Here is an 18,552-nt window from a genome sequence, read left to right on the forward strand (position 1 = left end):
GTTCTAAGGAGTACTGGGGCTTAGTGGAGAATGGGATTCCTGCAGCAGCAGAAGGTCTCACAGATGCTCAGAGGAAGAACATTGAAGATCAGAAGTTGAAAGATTTGAAAGCAAAAAACTATCTATTTCAAGCAATAGATCGTTCGGTCCTGGAGACAATCCTCAACAAGGATACAGCAAAGAACATATGGGATTCTTTGAAACAGAAGTATCAAGGTACAACACGAGTAAAGCGTGCTCACTTACAAGCTCTCCGGAAGGAGTTTGAAATTCTTCACATGAAGGCAGGGGAATCTGTGAATGAGTATTTTGCACGGACTCTTACCATAGCCAACAAGATGAAAGCAAATGGTGATGACAAGGGAGATGTTGCTGTGGTTGAAAAGATTTTGAGATCCATGACTCCAAAGTTTGATTATGTTGTGTGTTCCATTGAGGAGTCTAAGGATATAGACACCTTAACCATTGATGAGTTGCAAAGCAGCCTGCTTGTGCACGAACAACGCATGAGTTCTCATGAGGAAGAAGAACACGCTTTGAAAATTACACATGGAGAACAATCTGGAGGAAGGGGTCGAGGCCGTGGAAGTTTTAGAGGAAGAGGAAGGGGACGAGGCAGACAAAGCTTCGACAAAGCCACAGTGGAGTGCTATTACTGTCATAAGCTTGGGCATTTTCAATGGGAATGTCCAAGCAAGGAGAAGGAAGCCAACTATGCTCAGATTCAAGAAGAGATGTTACTGATGTCTTATGTTGATATGAATAAGGCAAATGGAGAAGATATGTGGTTCCTTGACTCAGGATGCAGCAATCATATGTGTGGAAAGAAAGAATACTTCTCGGATTTTGATGGAAGTTTCAGAGATTCAGTAAAGCTGGGCAACAACTCAAGTATGGTTGTGATGGGAAAGGGCAATGTACGGCTACAAGTTCATGGAAGAGTACAGATTATCACAGGAGTGTTTTATGTGCCGGAGCTGAAGAACAATTTACTAAGTATTGGGCAATTGCAAGAAAAAGGGCTGAACATTCTGTTTCAAGGTAAAAAGTGTAAAGTGTTTCATCCTGAGAAAGGCTTAATAATGGAGACGAAGATGGCTTTGAATCGAATGTTCATACTGCATGCTATATCTCAGCCTATAGCATCTGCTTGTTTCAACACAATCATGGAAGATATGGTGCAACTTTGGCATTGTAGATATGGACACTTGAGCTTTAAGGGCTTAAAGACTCTTCAGCAGAAGAAGATGGTGAATGGTTTACCACAACTTAAGTCTCCCTCAAGGCTGTGTAAGGCTTGTTTGGTAGGGAAGCAACAAAGGTTCTCATTTCCAAGGAAAAGCACCTGGAGAGCTTCACAAATTCTTCAATTAGTGCATGCTGATATTTGTGGACCAATCAAGCCCATCTCAAATGGCAAGAAGAGGTATTTGATTACTTTCATTGATGACTTTAGTAGAAAAACATGGGTTTATTTTTTAATGGAGAAATCAGAAGCTTTTGCTGTTTTTATGAGTTTTAAGATACATGTTGAGAAGGAGACAAACTCGTTTGTTAGAATGTTACGTACTGATCGAGGAGGAGAGTTTACATCACAAGAGTTCATCAATTTTTGTGATGTAAATGGCATACGAAGACAATTGACAGCTGCCTACACACCACAACAGAATGGTGTTGCAGAACGAAAGAATAGAACTATTATGAATATGGTTCGTAGTATGATTTCCGAAAAGAAACTTCCAAAAACTTTCTGGCCTGAAGCAGTAAATTGGACAGTGCATGTCTTGAATCGAAGTCCAACAATGGCAGTAAAACACAAGACTCCAGAAGAAGCTTGGAGTGGAGTTAAGCCTTCAGTTGAGCATTTTAGAGTTTTTGGATGTATCTCCCATGTTCATGTGCCTGACAGTAAAAGAACTAAGCTGGATGATAAGAGCTTGAGTTGTGTTTTGTTGGGAGTTAGTGAAGAGTCCAAGGCTTACAGGCTTTATGATCTAGTTTCACAAAGAATCATAACAAGTAGGGATGTTGTATTCGAAGAAGACAAGAATTGGGATTGGAATAAGAAATATGAAGAATCCATTGTGAGTGAATTGGAATGGGGTGATCTTGAGGAGGAAGCAACTATGTTTGATGACAATGAAGAGGGAAATGAAGTTGATCCTAATGAAGAGGGGAGCGAATCTGAATCTGATCCTGAAGCTAATGTAGAAGCAGCTGAGATAATTTTTCCTCTGATTCCTTGACCGAAGAAAGCTCTCCTAGCTCAAATGAAGGGAGGAATAGGAGACCACCAATCTGGATGAGAGACTATGAAACAGGGGAAGGCATTTCTGAAGAAGATAATGAAGCTCATTTGGCTCATTTGGCCATGTTTGCAACTATTGATCCTATTTACTTTGAAGATGCTGTGAAGAGTGAGAAATGGAGGAAAGCTATGGATTTAGAAATGGAAGCAATAAAAAACAATGGTACGTGGGAATTGACGGAGTTACCTAAGGAAGCAAAGAAGGTTGGAGTGAAATGGATTTATAAGACCAAGTTTAATGAAAATGGAGAAGTGGACAAATACAAGGCTAGGCTTGTAGCAAAGGGGTATACTCAGCAGCATGGGGTAGACTATACTGAAGTATTTGCACCTGTGGCACGCATGGAGACAATTCAATTGGTGGCAGCACTTGCAGCTCAAAAAGGATGGACTATCTACCAGTTAGATGTGAAGTCTGCATTTTTACATGGTGAGTTGAATGAAGTGGTTTTTGTGGAGCAGCCTTGTGGTTATGTGCAAAAGGGAAATGAACAGAAGGTTTACAGGTTAAAGAAGGCACTTTATGGGCTTAAACAAGCACCACGTGCTTGGTACAGCCGTATAGAGGCCTATTTCATGAAAGAAGGCTTTGAGAAGTGTGACTATGAGCATACTCTATTCATCAAGACAAGCAAAGAAGGCAAAGTATTAATTGTAAGTCTTTATGTTGATGATCTCATTTTTACTGGAAATGATGAATTGATGTTTACAGAGTTTAAAAATTCCATGAAGCATGAGTTTGACATGACAGATCTTGGTAAGATGAGGTATTTCCTTGGTCTTGAAGTCTTGCAAAGATCTGATGGTGTTTTTATCAGTCAAAAGAAGTATGCTTTGGAGGTGCTGAAACGGTTTGGAATGGATAAAAGTAATTTTGTTCATAATCCCATTGTTCCTGGCTTTAAGCTCATGAAGGATGAAGGAGGAGTTAAGGTGGACAAGACTTACTATAAACAGATTGTGGGTAGTCTCATGTATCTAACAGCTACTCGACCTGACATGATGTTTGTGGTGAGTCTTATTAGTAGATATATGGAGAATCCTACTGAGCTTCATTTACAGGCAGCAAAAAGGGTGCTAAGATATTTGAAAGGAACAACTGAGTTTGGAATTTTCTATAAGAAGGGAGGAGATGATGAACTTGCTGCATACACTGATAGTGATTATGCTGGAGATTTGGAGGACAGAAAGAGTACTTCAGGCTATGTGTTTTTATTGAGTTCAGGAGCAGTATCATGGTCATCAAGAAAACAACCAGTAGTGAGTCTATCTACCACAGAGGCAGAGTTTATTGCTGCTGCTTCGTGTGCATGCCAAGCAGTATGGTTGAAAAGGGTGTTAGGAAAGCTGAGTCAAAATCAAGGCAAGTCAACCACTATTCGTTGTGATAATAGTTCTGCAATCAAACTCTCAAAGAATCCAGTAATGCATGGTCGTAGTAAGCACATAGATGTGCGTTTCCATTTTCTTCGAGAGCTCACAAAGGCTGGTACAGTGGAGCTGGTGCATTGTGGTACACAAGAACAGTTGGCTGATGTGATGACTAAACCACTCAAGCTGGATGTTTTCTTGAACCTGCGAGGGCTATTGGGAGTTTGTTCTGAGATGGATATAAACTGAATGCTTGTAGCATTCAGTTTAAGGGAGGAATTGTTATGTTTTGTTATGCTAGACGTTAGGTTGCTTTAGTGGGCTGTTGGTGGGCTGTTGCCAATCTGTCAATAAATCCCTATTGTTAAGGGTTAGTTGTTCATTTGAATTAGTCTTACCACGTTATTAGGAGCTCTAAAACGTGGGCTGTTATTTTTTCTTGTTTTTCAAGTGTTGCTCTGTAAGGCTATAAGATAGCCAGGTTTACTTTTCAATAAACACAGAGATTTCTCCCAAAATTTCCTTATTTGTTTCATAAGTTTTTCTGATTCCTAACAAAAGCAACCGCAAAAATAGAAAGAGACCCAGTAGAAATTGCAGTAGTGGTAGAAATTATTTTTGAGCGGAACAGCAGTATGGGATGTAATAGCTATTCCATTACAGTGCTTATTAGAGCATACCAGGAACACTAGCGGCAGTACCCTACCCGAGGGAAGACAGCAGATCGGGAAGGGAAAAAAGTAATTGGGTGGGATCCCCTAAAAGTAAACTTGCAGTGCACCTTAAGACCAACATCGCTATCCGCAAATACTTCAAAACTTTTCTATCTCTTTTAATCGAATCAGCTTTTAATTCTGTTAGTGCCAAATTATTTAGCGTCAAACGGTTATTATCTTGTTGCTCAATATCCTTCCAGCTATCGATGACCCATTTCATTGAGCAATTCACATGAAAATGGTAATTATCATTTCCGGCGGACCGATAAAACCAACCTGGGATGCCCGGGACCCCATTTGGAAGCTTCTCCTTCTTGCAAAATAAGCACTTCTTTTTGGGCACCTTATTGCAGCACAGCTGGAATTTCACACCATCAATTTCCATTTTATTCTTGAGCTTGCGACAACATGGATGCAAATCCCACTCCTTCGCTTCACAGTGGTAAACAAAGCCTTTTACATCCATTCCACATGCATCACAACATCGTTCTTTCTCTCCTGGCGTTTTTTTGAGGAATTTGAAGGTGTCTCCTGGAAAAAACTCATGGGAAGTTGTGCGGGAGGGGAACAAGCATTCCCTATGGAGTTCAACGTTGTCACGTTTGTATCTTGATCCATAACCCAGCTCCTTGCATCCATCACACCGGTATGGCTTTTGATAATTCTTCTTCTCAAACTCGTGCGCTGGGTAGCCAGAGCGAGTTCTCTGCTTAGTGGGCTTGTGCTCTTGGCGGCTAGGTTGAGGTATTCTTTTAGGGGCCTCGTGGCGGCTAGGTTGAGGTATTCTTTTAGGGGCCTCGTGCACTTGGCGGCTAGGTTGAGGTATCCTTTTAGGGGCCTCGTGCACTTGGCGTCTAGGTTGAGGTATCCTTTTAGGGCTCTCGTGCTCTCGGTGGCTAGAGTGAGTCTTTGAAGCCTTCTTTTTGATCACTTCTCCAGGCATTGTGAGTAAAGTGATACCTACAAGCAAGACAAATATTTGGTTTTAGAAAATTGAGGTTATAATATCATCTTGCATTTCTAGTTTGCACAGATGTATCATTAGGGAACAAAAGGCGTTGCTATATGACTGGAACTACGCTTATTGCATCTGAAACTAATTTAAGCACGTGTATACAGTGGCAACGCCATGTTGGTCCCAGGGTGTTCCCAAGAACACCCTGAACTGAAAAAATAATAATAATAATTAAATAAAATAAATAAAGAATTTACATATAATAATTAATTTTTTTTTATTTGTTTATCCTTAAAAAAAAAATTTTAAGAACACCCTCAAATTAAAATTAGGAACACCCTAAAAAAAAAAAAAAATTATTTGTTCTACTTTCAAGCAAAAAAAAAAAAAAATCCTAGAAAAAAATATTTGAACTAAAATCTGAATAAATAAATAAATAAAATGTAACAGAGCAAGTGGCAAGCCCACAGATTCTCCCAAAAAAACAACGAACGGCAAGCCCAACATCAAGCCTCTGCAAGCCTAACAGATGGTAGTAAACACAATAACCCACGGATTCTAAAAAAAAAAAAAAAAAAAAAAAAAAAAAAAAAAAAAAAAAAAAAAAAAAACCTAACCTAATATACTGAAATCAGATCGGGATTCAAACACTTCACAGACGCAAACACTTCACAGACGCAAGTCACGCAACAACCAACGGACGACAACAACCAACAAAACGAACGGAGAAGGAGATCACCCACCAAATCGGGCCCCAAACTCGATCTCCCATTCAAACGATGGAAGCTACATCTTAACGTGCTGCCCGATCGGTCTTCCTCGCCTCGCCACTGTGCCTGACGGCGCCGCCCATCAGCCTCAGGCCTCCCTACTCCCTCAACCTCATGGTATTTCATCTCTGTCTCAGTCTCTCTCTCTCTCTCTCTCTCTCTCTCTCTCTCTCTCTATTAATATTTACCTTTTTTTGGCTTTATCCGGTGTTGGTGTTGGTGAGATTATTAATTGTCTTTTAGTGTTGGTGTTGGTGTCTTTTGGTTAGATACAATAAATTGGCTTTATCTGATTGGCTCTAGTCTTGTGATTGGGGGCCATGGGGTATTGGGGCTTGTCTGTTGAATTGGGGGGTGGATGGGGGCATGGGGCCGGGGTAGTGCAAGTGCTATGTGTTGTGTGCTAATGTTGGTACAAGTGTGCAACTAATAATTAATAAATATGGTTGTGTGCTATGTGCTTGTTGATTAGTTCAACTAATGGTCATAAATTATGTTATAAATCACTCTTTTTTAGACTTGGACTTAAGCTATATGGCCTATATATTTTTGTGCTGCACAATTTGTTGACTTTTCTTTTTTTTGTTAAGTAATAGTGTGATATTCCAAGTAGGGAAGTATCAAACAACCATAGTAATTAGTTGAACTAATTAATTTTGTTTGTTTGGAATATTAATTAACCAATAATTAATTGGAGAAATCAACTAATAAACAATAATTAATAATTTAATTAATCAATAAATTACCTAAGACAAACAAATTAAATTATGTTAAGTTAAAGGGTAAATTCCAAAAAACTACCCTGAGGTTTGAGTTAATACCAACTAGGTCCAACACTTCTCAAAACTAACCAACTTAGTCCTTAAAAGACACTTTTGTCCCTAAATACCTAAACCCTGTTACATTCTCTTCTCTCTTCTCTTTGACTCATCTCTTTCCCCTTTTTCTCTCTCTCACCCACCTGCAAAACCCATGAGCCTAGCCACCTGCAAAACCCATTAGTCTTCACCAGAATCAGCAACTCTATTGAACAACCATCACTACTAAAGGTTAGTTTAGCATCAACTCTCACTCACTCTTCCCTATTTTCTACCACCTAAAAACAGTATCATCAACTACAATCCATGGCTGCCACCACCTCTGACCCAATGCAGTAGCAACCCACGGCTACCTCCACCTCTAACCCAGAGCAGCAAAAAAAAAAAAAAAAAAACAACTGTGCAGCAACCAGCCACACGGCCATCACAAATCTGAAAGGTCACCCACCAAAATTTAAATCCAAACCACATGCACTAGATTTGAAGACATCCATTCAGCCTAACCCCAAAACCCAAATCAAAATAGCAAACCCATAGATCTACAAATAGTATACCCAAAATCCAAATTTTCAAACCCACACCCAAATCATCTGAACCTAACAACCAAAGAAAATTTAGAGGGAGAGAGGGTTATGGGTTTCACCAATGACCAGAGTTCGGTGAGGGAGAGATGGACGAGAGAGAAGAGATGGGCATCACCTGTGTGAGAGAGAAAAAGGGAAAAGAGATGAGAGTCAGAGAAGAGAGATGAGAGAAGAGAACGTAACAGGGTTTAGGTATTTAGGGACAAAAGTGTCTTTTAAGGACTAAGTTGGTTAGTTTTGAGAAGTGTTGGACCTAGTTGGTATTAACTCAAACCTCAGGGTAGTTTTCTGGAATTTACCCTAAGTTAAATAATAATTAATAATTTTATAATTAATAAAACAACAATATAACAAATTATATTTATAAAAGACAAACAAATTAATGAAACAACTAAACAACAATACATTTAGGAAAAATTTCTGGAGGCGCCCCTGGGAAAAATCATGATTTTTAAGGAAAATCCTGGAAAAAATTCTTGAAGTTGCCACTTTGTGTATAGCTCTGGAAACCATTAAAGTACTCTAGCAATGATATTCCTCTCCAAAGCAACCAAATATTTGCAAAAGATAATAAAGGAGCTTCTAGTTAGTTACGATCCCACAACATAGCTCTTGGAGCAGGAGAGATACTGTCTCATTTGTTTGGCAAAATATTTTTTCCTTCAAACATACCTTGGGCTTCGTAGCCATGTTTTCTTATGGCTAGATTAGTGGCACCCGGATGGTTTATTGTATCTAATTAGATATAGTCACAAAAAAATTTAAGGCCACTTGAAGTAATCTACTAACAAATTTTGTTAATAAAACTGTATTAGCGCTTTTTTTTTTTTTTGGGAGAAACCATAAAACTGTATTAGCTTGAATGCTTGATCATCAAATCAGCCTAGTCATGAACTAAAAGATCAGAACACTAATACCCTACAATAACATTCAAAATACCATCCCTATCCCAACGGCCCCACCTTTCACAATTCACAACCCAACATTAAAAAAACAAAAAGCCAGCAATTCAAGAAGAATAACGCACAACAAGGCCATGATTTATTCAGATAAAAGCAATTGGATAATTAATGGATAAAAAAAAAAAAAAAGCACAAAAGTAGAAGAGATTAGAGAGAGCAGTTGAGGCACACTTGACTTGAGTAGACTTCACCGAATTAGATCAAGAATAGAATAGAATACTTACAACAGATTCAAGAAAGCATAACCAAAATCTGAGTGCTCCTCGGGTAAGCTCTCTTTACTGAAACCCTCAAATTCAAGCCCAGAAAAAATCCCAAAAATCAAACCAGACGAAAATGCGATATCTGAATCAGAAGAACGAAGAAGCTGAGAAATGAATTTTAAGATGAAAAATGAAACAGAAAAAGGCGGTTTATATAGTAGCATTACGCGCGGAATTGTGGGTTATTTTATTTTATTTTATTAAAAAAGTACGGCCTTTTTAGACTTTCTCGGAAAGGTTCCTTCTATGTACCTACCTATTTTTTATTAGTTTGAGTGTGGACGTGTCGCTTTACGCGTGGAATTGTGGAATTATGGGTTATTTTATTTTATTTTATTAAAAAAATACCGCCATTTTAGACTTTCTTGAAAAAGGGTCCTTCCATGGCACCTAACTATTTTTGAAGTGGGTACCATCCCCGTCCTGACCGTTTACTTGAGTTTTTTTTTTTTTTTTTTTTTTTTTGAGAAACAAGTTTACTTGAGTTTAGTAGTAAACCTATTACCAGTAGAATGGATAGGGTTCAACGCAAATGGAAAAAAGAGAAACAGAGACCAAATGATTGGTAAAAATAAAAATAAAAAGACAACAAAACTGATCCTATTATGTATATGGGACTTATCTAGTATTGGTTAGGTAGAAAAGGGACTTTAGAAGTTCCTACTTTATAAATATATATATATATATATATAGGCATTTGTTACGCACACGGTTATGCCAACGTCGTGGCTTTTTGCATAGAAACTTAAAATAAGTTGAAAAAAGAGTGCTTGTTTGATTTTGCCAACCGACTCTTTAAGTGGCCGGATCTAAGAGCATCTCTCTAGTGATAAGTTCAAAAAAAGAGGACTTGTTTGATTTTGCCAACCGACACCATAAAGGCCCCATTTTTTAGTAGAAAAAAAAAATTTATACTAGTTAAAAAATAAATAGTGATATTTAGTATGTAGGGGTTTGGTAAAAAAGGGGCTTCCTATAAACTTCCTACTTTGATTTTGCCAACCGACACCATAAAGCCCCCATTTTTTAGTAGAAAAAAAAAATGTGTACTAGTTAAAAAATAAATAGAGATATTTAGTATGTAAGGGTTAGGTTAAAAAGGGGCTTTTTAGAAGCATCCTACTTTATAAGAATCCGTTTTGATACAACTTATTTTTACTGAAACTGAAAACTAAAAACACTGTAGCAAAATAATTTTTAAATGTATAAATAGTACCGTGGGATCTGTGAACAATGCATGAACAATGGGTGAATAGTGTTTTTTGTCCCATGAACTGTAAATTCATGTGATGTTACTATTCACGTGCTGGAAAAAAAAAAAAGAGTTTGAAAACACAAACGTGGGTTTGGAAATGCAGGTCCAAACCCACACTAAATATATATAGGCATTTGTTACGCACACGGTTATTCCAACGATAGTGGTGGCTTTTTACATAGAAACTTAAAAAAAGTTGAAAAAAGAGTACTTGTTTGAATTTTCCAACAGACTCTTGATATGGCCGGATCTAAGAGCATCTCTAGCATATTTTTCAAATTTTTGTACTATTTGAAAAATAAATAGTGATATTTAGGTTTTACCTACATACTTTTTCAAATATATTTTCTAACAAATTCTCTATTCTTTACTCCATCTCATTTAAATATTATTTTTCATTTATTCTTTATTCTTTTTTTATCATCATTTGTTCTTCTTATATTCATTTCCAACAATTATATTTTTCAATGAAAAATGTTATATCCACAACATTTTTCGCAATACTTTTACAAGAATCACATCAAAATCTTATGTGGAAAGTTGTTACTAATTCTAATTTGAACCCACCGCTGAAATTATTTTTTTACTCACCAATATTAGCTAATAACAATCTATTACTTAAGATTTATTGTGAAAATATTTTAGTAGCCACACCCATGCAAAGCCATGGTTATGATCTGGGACATTGGATATTGGAACGAGAGAGAGAGAGAGCACTCCACCGATCTGAAAACTCTATACCCAAATCTGAAAATTCTCCATGCCCAAATCTGAAAACTCTCTCCACCGGTCTCCATAATGAGCACTCCTCACCTTCACTCATCACCACTTTCTCTCTCATGGCAACAACAAGCACTCCACCCAACCATTACAACAACCCAACATGCCAGAATAACCACCCAACCACCAAACCCAGCGCCACCACCAAACACCGCAATCTAGCACAGAGTATTAACCAAACTCAACTGAAAATTAACCCAAAAATCAAGAGAAAATCAACCCAAACACATCCACAAACAAATCAACATAGAGATACACTTGCTCAAAAGTAATTAAAAAAAAAAAAAAAAAACAGAGATACACAAACACATTCACACACAAACAAACCCAAACAGACAAACGACAAAGAGAGATCAGTGCTTATCGAAACGATCGATGCTTGACTAGAACGATCGGAGCTCGTGGGTATGGGTCTTGCCTGATCGGAGTGAGGGAGATACACTAACTGATCGGTGCTTGTGGATCAGAGCTAGAGAGATCTCGGTTAAATCTGATCTGGTCGGATCTGATTGGTGCTTGTGGATCGGAGCTAGGGAGATCGGTATAGAGATGATTTAGAAAATTGATTTAGAAAGGGAGATCGATATAGAGATGATCGGTATAGAGATGATCGGAGTTAGGGAGCTGTGGATTGGTATAGACCGAGAGGGAGAGTTGATTCAGAAATGGGTATAGAGATAGGTTATGGGTAGAGAGATGGGTATAGAGAGAGAGAGTTGTTTCAGAAAAAATGAGTTGAGAGAGAGAGAGAGAGAGAGAGAGAGAGAGAGCATGCGTATAATATGGGGTTGGTTGAGGAAATAATAAAAAAATTGAGAAAATTGATTATTTAAATAAAAGAGGTGATAAAATAAAAGAACTGATGTAGGTGTTTTGTAAAAATGGATGTGTAAAATAGAAAAAGTAGGTTTTTAGTGTAAAAATGGAAGTGTAAAATACACGGATTGATGTGGTTGCTCTCAGGGAGAGTGGAGAGAAAAAATAAAATAAAATAATCCTATAGAAAGGTATAGTAGCCGTGCATATATGCATGGTTAAAGTATCCGCATCAGTGGATGCAAATATTTTGTAAATTTGCATATTTAAAACTTACTTTTTCTATTTTACACTCTCACTTTTACAAAACATCCACATCAGTTTGTCTACTAGACACATTTATTCAAATAAAATATTCTAAACCCAACCACCATCAACCCGATCAATACCCAGCCTCCATCATCAACCCACCCATCAAAATCCAAGCCACCATCAACTTGATCAATACCCGCGGATCAATACCTAAAAAAACCCACTCATCAAAATCATCAACTGTGTCACCACTAAGTCTGACTCCTCTTCCTCGTATCAAGTTAAGCGAGAACCTCAAGCTTCTACCTCTGCTGTTACTGTCGCTTCTGCTGAACCCACACATCGTGTCCCTGAGAGCTCCGCCACGGCGTCATTTCTGGGTCTCGTGCGTCGTGGTTTGCCTGTTGATCTCAACGAGCCTCCTCCTTTTTTTTCTTACTTTCAATTTTATTGTTCTTAAAAGTTCTAAGCTTTTACAATGATCACTATAGGTGGGATACCAATGATCGGTGGACTGAGGGAGAGATAAACGAGAGAGAGGTGAGAGTGAGAAGCTAAGAGAGTGAGGTGAATGAGAGAGAAAAAAAATGTAAAATATTAAATATACAAGGTACAAAAATCGTGCATATATGCACGGTTACTGTAGCACTTGTATGTAAATGCACAATTTTACTCCCACTGATGTGGGTGTTTTTTGGGTCAAAATGTGTAAAATGTGATTTTTTTTCTATTATACAAGACTTTGCATCCACTAATGTGGATGCTTACAGTAACAATTTTGCATATAAATAGTGTTTTAGACAAACTAATGTGGGTAGTTTTTAAGCAAAAATATGTAAAATTTATAACTTTTTCTATTTTGCACTGATTGGTGCAAATGCTCTTAGAGTATATATTAGTAAAACCATTTTAGGAAACTTTTTATAGAAAAATGAAAAAATAAGTAATTTTTTGGGTAAATTGCAAATTACATCCCTAAAGTTTGGGAGTGATTGGATTTTATACACTAAAATTTTAGAATTTAGATTTTACCTCTTGAAGTTTGGGGTCTTTGGATTTTACACCCTGACATTGTAGAACTTTGATTTTATCCCCTAAAGTTTAGGGTTGTTTGGATTTTACATATCAAAATTCTAAAACTTTAAGGTGTAAAATCCAAACACCCCAAAACTTTAGAGAGTAAAATTCAAACACTCCTAAAATATAAGGGGTAAAATTCAAATTCTAAAACGTTAGGGTGTAAAATCTAAACATCATCAAATTTCAGGGGGTAAAATCCAAATTTTGAAATTTCAGGGTGTAAAATCCAATCACCCCAAACTTTAAAGGTGTAATTTGCAATTTACTCTAATTTTTTTGACAACTTTTTAATTTTTCATAAAAAAAATTTTGTAAAATGGATGATTAATGTATATCTTAAAGGCATATGTTAATCGGACCCATTTAATAAATAATAATATATTTCGTAATCATATTTCATTTATTATAGGGATAATCACAAATGTAATATATATAATGTCATACCAAAATGAAAACAATCTAGTTTTTCTCAATAATTCCAAAGGTAACATTTTGTGTATCATTAAAACGTATATAAAATTTGAAATTTATTCTTTTAGGTATAAAAAAAACTTTCACAAACCTTTTTTTTTTTTCAACTATACAATAAAAAACACCGAGAAACGTATCTAAAAAAATTAATAAACTCAACAAAACTAAAATTCAAAATAAAAATAAATAAATAAATAAAACTCACATCAAAATCAAACTTCTTCTCCCAAATATGTAAAACATACCAAATGTGATGTGATCAAACCAAAGATCCAATGCATAATCAAACTCAATTTTTAATAAGTTTTTGAAGTAATGCAATATAAATATGTCACTGTTACCAAGCAAAATTACTGGTGATAGTTTTATACATAATGATTGTAAACTCTTTTTCCTTAATAATAATAAAAAATAAAAAATAAAAGAACCAAGTACAATTTGAAAGGGAAAGAAGTAGAGAAATTTTTTTGAACAAAGAAGTATTGTATCAATACTATCATAATCTAATCTAACATCTAATACAACATGTGAAAATGAATAGATAAATATATAATTTTAAAAATAAAATTCATTTTTTTTCTTAAAAATCTCAAAGAATATAATAATGAGATAAGGAAGATAAAGAGCATTGCAAAATATTTGTAAATGCTTAAAATAATTATTCAAGCATCTAAGATCATATTACAAATACAAAAAATTTGCTATGAATTTATTAAACAAAATATTTACAAAGAGTGAAAGGAAACTGCACAAAGACCATCTTATTTGACTGCACTTACTTTTTTAATCATATTGTACAGACTATCTTACTGTTTTCCAAATAAACTAAAACATAACAACACAAAATATGGACAAATTGTAATATGATTTTTTTTTTCCAAATTAGGTCCGTGAGTTCATATTTTTCCTATAATATTTTCTGATGTAAAATATTTTAATATAAGAAAATTATATGATTGAATAATTTCTTAACCTTTGTTATAATTATTCACATAGTATTTTAACAAATGTTAATATTATATGAATTTTTGTATAATCATATAATCTTCTTATCTTAATCATAATTTTCTCCTAGAGATAATTAGATTATATTTTCCAATTAATTTTATTTTCTCTCATTTTTTATTACTTAATTTTAGTATTTATTATTACTGCGCTCTAGTTTAACCACATTAGCAGTCATGTCATTATTCTTTTTCTTTCCAAATTTTCCTATAATTATTTTTTTAACATTTACTCATTTTAGGTGAATTAAAAACTCCATTATTTAATAATCAAAATATCATCTCTCTCTTATTTTGAACTCTTATTATTATTAATTTATCAAATTATTATTACTCTTTCTTTAACCTTTCTCCCTCTTTTTACATTTTCATCTCTCAATATGTGGCATAATAATATAATATATAATTTATTCTTAAAATTTAGTAAAGATAATTTTTCTCCTTAAAAATTGAACTATTTCTAAAAGTATGTTCTATCTCTTTTTCTTTACAAATATATCATTCTATCATTTTGGATGTTTCTTTTTTTTTTTCTTTTTCTTTTTTTTGTTTGAGAAACTTGGGTGTGCTTAATTGATATTATTATTTTGAATTGTCTATATTCTTCAAACTTTTGTTATAGTGTATTACTATAAGAGTAAGAGAGAGTACATGTGATGGACAACTCAAAAAACACACCACCAAAATGTATCAACCCAAAGTAAAGATACAAAAATTAATCAATTTAAAATAGAGTTGCAAGAAAGAATAAATAATTGTGAGAGAGAGAGAGAGAGAATAATCACCTTTTTGGGAGAGAACGTGAGAAAATAGTAAATTTATATAAAAGAAGATGAGTAAAAGAATATTCAAAAGAAAAGGTAAAGTTGTAAATAACAAATTATCAAAGTCATATAACGGTTGCATTTGTTTTGGCTGAAAATGGATTCGGGAAAACAATTTACACTCTGTCGTATGTTTGGTTGGACATGAAAAATTTGGTCAAATGGAAAATCATTTCCGTTGATTGTAAAATGAGCTTGGCTGAAGTGTAAAATAGATTACAGATCTATTTTACTTTCAAACCATTTCCCAAAAAAAAAAAAAAAAAGAACCAAACCAAGAGAGGGAGAGAGAAAGTGAGAGAGAGCCGCCCACCGTCAGAGAGAGAAAGGCCGGTCACCTGAACTTGAGATTAACTCCACCGTTGTCTGGGCCGTGCCTCTCACCACCGATCAAGCAAAGATCGATTCCACCCCTCCCTCATCACCAATCCACAAACACCCAAGACCCACCTCTCTGATCTCCAGCCATGCACTGACAAGTACAGGTTGAGCTTCGATCTTGACAACCGACCGCAAGCCGTGCTCCACTAGGCTCTTCAATGCACTGGCCAATTTGGCTGCCACCATCGATCGCCGATCTGGCCGCCACCGACCACCAACCCACTCCACTCCACCCCCAAACCCACCCGATCTAGCCACTGCTGCCTCCATCCACTCTGATCCTCTCTTTCCCTCAATCTCTCACTCTTTCTTCCTCCTTTCGCCGAGTTTGTGAATAAAAGATGTTTTTATTTTGATTTTTGGTTGTGTTAAGTGTAAATTTTGAAATTTTCTGTCATAAAATTTGTTTGAGAGCTGAGAAAATGGCTGAGAAAATGTGTAAAATTTGTAGGAAAATAGCATTTTTAGAATATTACCAAACATCGGAAATCATTTTCTGGACTATTTTTCATTGCAGAACCAAACACTCAGATTTCATTTTCCTTACGGGAATTCACTTTCCCCTGCATTCATTTTACACTTGAAATTCGATTTACATTGAACCAAACGCAACCTACATAATAGAATAACATTATATCATTATATACTATATAATGTCATAGGATAACATCTATCAATTAAAAGAATATATATATATATATATATATATATATATATATATATTTATATAACAAATTAAAATACAATAAAATCGCAACAACCTAAAATAATGTTCAAAACAAAAATTCATCAACCTAAAATAGAGATGTAATAAAGAGTTAAAAATCCACCAAAAGGAATAAAAATACACACACACACACACACACACACAGAGTATTCACCTTTTTATATGAACAAAATATGGATTGAATGGAAGATAGAATATCAAAATTTTATAGTAATAAAATGAGAGAAGAAGAGTCAAAATAAAATGAAGATAAATGGATGTGGAGGAATTGTAACGTTAAGGTGTAGAGTAGTGGAAGATAAAAAGGTAAAAGTGAGAAAGAAATGTTGGAAGAAGTTTGATTTTATTTTGAGAAATAAAAAAAGAGAAAAGTAGTTTAAAATGAGAGAGAAAATGTTGGAAATAGGTGGATGATGTGGTTACTGATGTGGTTTAATGGGAGCATAGCAATAGTAAATGTACGGCACCAAGCTTCCAAAGCCCATACTGTCCTTGGGCCCAGACCCATTTAGGCCCCGGGCCCAAGCCCATACCGGCCTTGGATGCAGGCCCAGCGGAAAATTCCAGTTACCTTATGCCCTTCTTGAAACTGCCTTAGAGTAAAAACAAGTTTTGGGTATTAAGTTCCCAGAGTTGACCGGTTGATCCTTCCCGGAAGAGCGCATGAGTCATATCCGGGAAGGACATGATATGCACGGGAACGTGAGTTGCCGAACATAATCGGTGAAAATGGAACCAAGTTCCAAGATCATAAATGCTGCACCGCCTTTTCACCTAAACAACCACTTTAACCAGATAATACTGGACCTTCAGTAGCACTAACGGTGATTGTAATCATGATCTCCCCACTAACCTTGACTATAAATAGAAGAAAGTTGGGAGAAGAAGGGGTTCAGAAAAATTGAGAGAAAATAGTCAAGGAGAGAGCATTTCAACTGAGTGTTGCTTTGAGTCTCTCTGCCGAGAACGACCCATTGTAGGAAATCCTTAAACCCACTACAAATAAATTGTGAGCCCAAGGGATCTAAGGCCCAGAATTCTTGTACTTGGTTCTTACAATTGGCGCCCACCGTGGGGCCATCCTACGAAGCTGTGGTTCGAGTGAGACTCAAGCAAAGAAGATGTCTGAGGAGCGTTCAAGAGGGCACGTTCAGAGCAATGACGCAGGGGTTTTGGTGGCCACGGATGCAGAAGGACGCCGCCGAATACGTTCGGAGTTGCGAACAATGTCAAAGGCACGCCCCAATGATCCATCAGCCGGCCGGACATCTAAATCCTGTCAGCAGCCCGTGGCCATTTGCATAATGGGGGCTCGACATCCTCGGGCCATTCCCCCGAGCAACGGGGAACCGCCGTTTTGTACTGGTGGCCATGGATTACTTCACAAAGTGGGCTGAAGCTGAAGCCTTGGCCAATATCCGGGATACCGACGTGAAAAAGTTTGTGTGGAAAAACATAGTTACAAGGTTTGGGGTGCCGAATTCACTAGTGACAGACAACGGGCTACAGTTCGACAGCAACGCTTTTCGGACCTTTTGCAGCGAGCTCGGCATCAAGAACAAGTATTCAACCCCGGCATACCCCCAGAGCAACGGCCAAGCTGAAGCAGTAAACAAGACTATTTTGAACGGGCTCAAGAGAAGGTTGGAAGGAGCGAAAGGAAGGTGGGCAGAAGAACTACCCAGTGTTTTGTGGGCCTACCGCACGACCCCCAGGAGATCCACGGGGGAAACCCCATTTTCTCTGGCATACGGAGCAGAAGCAGTGATACCAACCGAGGTGAGCTTATGCAGTGCGCGGGTCGTCGGGTTTGACCCCGTACAGAACGCCGACCTCATGATGGAGCAGTTGGATTGGCTAGAAGAATGCAGGGAGGCCGCGACCGTACGTCTTGCCGAGTATCAGCAGAAGCTGGCGCAAAGGTACAACCGAAATGTAAGGACCAGGGAATTCAGTGCCGGGGAATTGGTGTTAAGAAGGGTAGTGGGGAACATGCGGGACGTGGCTGCAGGGAAGCTTGCTCAGAGTTGGGAGGGACCATACAGAGTCACAGCCGTCGCAGGGGCAGGGGCTTACTACTTGGAGGACCTGGACGAGAGGCCGCTCCCCCGACCATGGAACGCCAACAACCTGAAGAAATTCTACGCGTAACCATCGATGTAAGCCGAAACTTGTATTCTATGAAGATTAAGAGTATGATGAACTTTTTTGTCTT

General features: G+C 36.9%; 1 protein-coding gene across 3 annotated transcripts; it reads right to left on the reverse strand.

Moving 5' to 3' along the window:
* Positions 1-4,248: 4,248 nt before the first annotated feature.
* On the reverse strand, positions 4,249-8,852 carry LOC126697494 (uncharacterized). 3 transcript variants are annotated; one of them, XM_050394505.1, is made up of 3 exons: positions 8,709-8,852; positions 7,582-7,637; positions 4,249-5,355 (listed from the first exon to the last, which is right to left on the reverse strand). In XM_050394505.1, the coding sequence occupies exon 3, from the start codon at positions 5,336-5,338 to the stop codon at positions 4,382-4,384; it is 957 nt and encodes a 318-aa protein (XP_050250462.1). In that variant the 5' UTR covers positions 5,339-5,355; positions 7,582-7,637; positions 8,709-8,852; the 3' UTR covers positions 4,249-4,381. The 3 variants fall into 3 exon arrangements, with proteins under 3 accessions (XP_050250462.1, XP_050250461.1, XP_050250463.1); XM_050394504.1 differs by lacking the exon at positions 7,582-7,637; XM_050394506.1 differs by lacking the exon at positions 8,709-8,852 and having other exon boundaries at positions 7,582-7,827.
* Positions 8,853-18,552: the final 9,700 nt, after the last annotated feature.

The sequence above is a fragment of the Quercus robur genome, chromosome 8 (genome assembly GCF_932294415.1).
Source record: "Quercus robur chromosome 8, dhQueRobu3.1, whole genome shotgun sequence".
Classification (NCBI taxonomy): domain Eukaryota; kingdom Viridiplantae; phylum Streptophyta; class Magnoliopsida; order Fagales; family Fagaceae; genus Quercus; species Quercus robur.